The sequence below is a fragment of the Pristiophorus japonicus genome, unplaced genomic scaffold (genome assembly GCF_044704955.1).
Source record: "Pristiophorus japonicus isolate sPriJap1 unplaced genomic scaffold, sPriJap1.hap1 HAP1_SCAFFOLD_673, whole genome shotgun sequence".
NCBI classification, from domain to species: domain Eukaryota; kingdom Metazoa; phylum Chordata; class Chondrichthyes; family Pristiophoridae; genus Pristiophorus; species Pristiophorus japonicus.
Window position 1 is genome coordinate 192501 of NW_027254586.1, and position 5000 is coordinate 197500.

General features: G+C 51.6%; 1 protein-coding gene across 1 annotated transcript in view; it reads right to left on the reverse strand.

Moving 5' to 3' along the window:
* The window catches only part of LOC139256016 (apoptosis-associated speck-like protein containing a CARD), a 13317-nt gene that overhangs the window by 2440 nt on the left and 5877 nt on the right, over positions 1-5000 (reverse strand). Inside the window, 1 exon segment of the mRNA XM_070874082.1 lies at positions 388-426. Coding sequence (XP_070730183.1) covers positions 388-426 — 39 coding nt within the window.

The window sequence follows — 5000 nt, forward strand, 5'->3', positions numbered from 1 at the left end:
TGTCTCTCTCTCTCTCTGTCTCTCTCTCTGTCTCTCTCTCTCTCTCTCTCTATCTCTCCGTTCCTCTACATTTCTTAGTGCCCTACCATTTAATGTGTATTCCCTCGCCTTGTTAGACCTCCCCAAAATGCACGACCTCACACTTCTCCGGATTGAATTCCATTTGCCCCTGTACCGCCCACCTGACCAGTCCATCGATATCTTTCTGCAGTCTACAGCTTTTGTGACCAGTCTGTCATGTGGAACCTTCTCAAAAGCTTTGCTGAAACCCATATATACTACTTCGTACGCACTGCCCTCATCCACCCTCCCGGTTACCTCCTCTCAAAATTCAATCAAGTTAGTCACACACGACCTTCCTGAAAGGAGGAGGCCGTTTATACTCACTGTTGCCCGTGCTCGCTCCCTGGGCGGCCGGCTGTGTTACTGTGGACGGAAGAGAAACAAATTGTGTCAGCGTTTATCAACCGGACTGAAAGTACAAAGACTTTGCCCCCCGGGCCCTTTCCCTGAAAGAGCTCTCTCCCCTTAATACCAATCCCCTACCCTTGGCCTCCTCCTGTTCCTGTGTAACAGGCTCGAGGGGCTGAATGGGCCTCCTCCTGTTCCTAATGTAACAGGCCCGAGGGGCTGAATGGGCATCCTCCTGTTCCTAATGTAACAGGCTCGAGGGGCTGAATGGGCCTCCTCCTATTCCTAATGTAACAGGCTCGAGGGGCTGAATGGACCTCCTCCTGTTCCTGTGTAACAGGCTCGAGGGGCTGAATGGGCCTCCTCCTGTTCCTAATGTAACAGGCTCGAGGGGCTGAATGGGCCTCCTCCTGTTCCTAATGTAACAGGCTCGAGGGGCTGAATAGGCCTCCTCCTGTTCCTAATGTAACAGACTCGAGGGGCTGAATGGGCCTCCTCCTGTTTCTGTGTAACAGACTCGAGGGGCTGAATGAGCCTCCTCCTATTCCTAATGTAACAGGCTCGAGGGGCTGAATGGGCCTCCTCCTGTTCCTGTGTAACAGGCTCGAGGGGCTGAATGGGCCTCCTCCTGTTCCTAATGTAACAGGCTCGAGGGGCTGAATGGGCCTCCTCCTGTTCCTAATGTAACAGGCTCGAGGGGCTGAATGGGCCTCCTCCTGTTCCTAATGTAACAGACTCGAGGGGCTGAATGGGCCTCCCCCTGTTCCTAATGTAACAGGCTCGAGGGGCTGAATGGGCCTCCTCCTGTTCCTGTGTAACAGGCTCGAGGGGCTGAATGGGCCTCCTCCTGTTCCTAATGTAACAGGCTCGAGGGGCTGAATGGGCCTCCTCCTGTTCCTAATGTAACAGGCTCGAGGGGCTGAATAGGCCTCCTCCTGTTCCTAATGTAACAGACTCGAGGGGCTGAATGGGCCTCCTCCTGTTTCTGTGTAACAGGCTCGAGGGGCTGAATGGGCCTCCTCCTATTCCTAATGTAACAGGCTCGAGGGGCTGAATGGGCCTCCTCCTGTTCCTGTGTAACAGGCTCGAGGGGCTGAATGGGCCTCCTCCTGTTCCTAATGTAACAGGCTCAAGGGGCTGAATGGGCCTCCTCCTGTTCCTAATGTAACAGGCTCGAGGGGCTGAAAGGGCCTCCTCCTGTTCCTAATGTAATAGGCTCGAGGGGCTGAATGGGCCTCCTCCTGTTCCTGTGTAACAGGCTCGAGGGGCTGAATGGGTCTCCTCCTGTTCCTAATGTAACAGGCTCGAGGGGTTGAATGGGCCTCCTCCTGTTCCTGTGTAACAGGCTCGAGGGGCTGAATGGGCCTCCTCCTGTTCCTGTGTAACAGGCTCGAGGGGCTGAATGGGTCTCCTCCTGTTCCTAATGTAACAGGCTCGAGGGGCTGAATGGCCGACTCCTGTTCCTAATGTAACAGGCTCGAGGGGCTGAATGGGCCTCCTCCTGTTCCTGTGTAACAGGCTCGAGGGGCTGAATGGGTCTCCTCCTGTTCCTAATGTAACAGGCTCGAGGGGCTGAATGGGCCTCCTCCTGTTCCTGTGTAACAGGCTCGAGGCGCTGAATGGGCCTCCTCCTGTTCCTAATGTAACAGGCTCAAGGGGCTGAATGGGCCTCCTCCTGTTCCTGTGTAACAGGCTCTCGAGGGGCTGAATGGGCCTCTTCCTGTTCCTAATGTAACAGGCTCGAGGGGCTGAATGGGCCTCCTCCTGTTCCTGTGTAACAGGCTCGAGGGGCTGAATGGGCCTCCTCCTGCTCCTAATGTAACAGGCTCGAGGGGCTGAATGGGCCTCCTCCTGTTCCTGTGTAACAGGCTCGAGGGGCTGAATGGGCCTCCTCCTGTTCCTAATGTAACAGGCTCGAGGGGCTGAATGGGCCTCCTCCTGTTCCTAATGTAACAGGCTCGAGGGGCTGAATGGGCCTCATCCTGTTCCTGTGTAACAGGCTCGAGGGGCTGAATGGGCCTCATCCTGTTCCTGTGTAACAGGCTCGAGGGGCTGAATGGGCCTCCTCCTGTTCCTGTGTAACAGGCTCGAGGGGCTGAATGGGCCTCCTCCTGTTCCTGTGTAACAGGCTCGAGGGGCTGAATGGGCCTCCTCCTGTTCCTAATGTAACAGGCTCGAGGGGCTGAATGGGCCTCCTCCTGTTCCTAATGTAACAGGCTCGAGGGGCTGAATGGGCCTCCTCCTGTTCCTAATGTAACAGGCTCGAGGGGCTGAATGGGCCTCCTCCTGTTCCTAATGTAACAGGCTCGAGGGGCTGAATGGGCCTCCTCCTGTTCCTAATGTAACAGGCTCGAGGGGCTGAATGGGCCTCCTCCTGTTCGTAATGTAACAGGCTCGAAGGGCTGAATGGGCCTCCCCCTGTTCCTAATGTAACAGGCTCGAGGGGCTGAATGGGCCTCCTCCTGTTCCTGTGTAACAGGCTCGAGGGGCTGAATGGGCCTCCTCCTGTTCCTGTATAACTGCCTAGATGAGGATGAGGTTTTGAATTGATGGTTATAGACCAAAGTTCACCATTTCCTGTTTCTGTGTTGGAAGCCCAGCCATTGTGTAGAAAGTTCAAACATTCCTCGACACACTCTCTCACGCACTCTCATTCTATTTCTCTCTCACTCTCTCTCTCTCTCTGTCTCAGACACACACTCTCACTCTCTCTGTCCCTTTCTCTGTGTCCCTCTCTCTCTCTCTCTCTCACACTCTCACTCTCTCACAAAAACACACTCTCTCTCATAGAAACATAGAAAATAGATGCAGGAGTAGGCCATTCGGCCCTTCGAGCCTGCACCACCATTCAATATGATCATGGCTGATCATTCCCTCAGTACCCCATTCCTGCTTTCTCTCCATACCCCTTGATCCCTTTAGCCGTAAGGGCCATATCTAACTCCCTTTTGAATATATCTAACGAACTGGTCTCAACAACTCTCTGTGGTAGAGAATTCCACAGGTTCACCACTCTCTGAGTGAAGAAGTTTCTCCTCATTTCGGTCCTAAATGGCTTACCCCTTATCCTTAGACTGTGTCCCCTGGTTCTGGACTTCCCCAACATTGGGAACATTCTTCCTGCATCGAACCTGTCCAGTCCCGTCAGAATCTTATACGTTTCTATGAGATCCCCTCTCATTCTTCTAAACTCCAGTGAATACAGGCCCAGTTGATCCAGTCTCTCCTCATATGTCAGTCCAGCCATCCCGGGAATCAGTCTGGTGAACCTTCGCTGCACTCCCTCAATAGCAAGAATGTCCTTCCTCAGATTAGGAGACCAAAACTGAACACAATATTCCAGGTGTGGTCTCACCAAGGCCCTGTACAACTGCAGTAAGACCTCCCTGCTCCGATACTCAAATCCCCTCGCTATGAAGGCCAACATACCATTTGCCTTCTTCACCGCCTGCTGTACCTACATGTCAACTTTCAATGACTGATATACCATGACACCCAGGTCTCGTTGCACCTCCCCTTTTCCTAATCTGTCACCATTCAGATAATATTCTGCCTTTGTGTTTTTGCCCCCAAAGTGGATCACCTCACATTTATCCACATTATACTGCATCTGCCATGTATTTGCCCACTCACCTAACCTGTCCAAGTCACCCTGCAGCCTCTTAGCATCCTCCTCACAGCTCACACTGCCACCCAGCTTAGTGTCATCTGCAAACTTGGAGATATTACGTTCAATTCCTTTGTCTGAATCATTAATATATATTGTAAATAGCTGGGGTCCCAGCACTGAGCCCTGCGGCACTCCACTAGTCACTGCCTGCCATTCTGAAAAGAACCCGTTTATCCCAACTCTCTGCTTCCTGACTGCCCAACCAGTTCTCGATCCCCGTCAGTACATTACCCCCAATACCATGTGCTTTGATTTTGTACACCAATCTCTTGTGTGGGACCTTGTCAAAAGCCTTTTGAAAGTCCAAATACACCACATCTACTGGTTCTCCCTTGTCCACTCTACTAGTTACATCCTCAAAAAATTCCAGAAGATTCATCAAGCATGATTTCCCTTTCATAAATCCATGCTGACTTGGACCGATCCTGTCAGTGCTTTCCAAATGTGCTGCTATTTCATCTAATAATTGATTCCAACATTTTCCCCACTACTGATGTCAGGCTAACCGGTCTATAATTACCCGCTTTCTCTCTCCCTCCTTTTTTAAAAAGTGGTGTTACATTAGCTACCCTCCAGTCCATAGGAACTGATCCAGAGTCGATAGACTGTTGGAAAATGATCACCAATGCATCCACTATTTCGAGGGCCACTTCCTTAAGTACTCTGGGATACAGACTATCAGGCCCCAGGGATTTATCGGCCTTCAATCCCATCAATTTCCCTAACACAATTTCCCACCTAATAAGGATATCCTTCAGTTCCTCCGTCTCACTGGACCCACTGTCCCCAGTACATTCGGAAGGTTATTTGTGTCTTCCTTCGTGAAGACAGAATCGAAGTATTGGTTCAATTGGTCTGCCATTTCTTTGTTCCTCATTATAAATTCACCTGAATCTGACTGCAAGGGACCTACGATTGT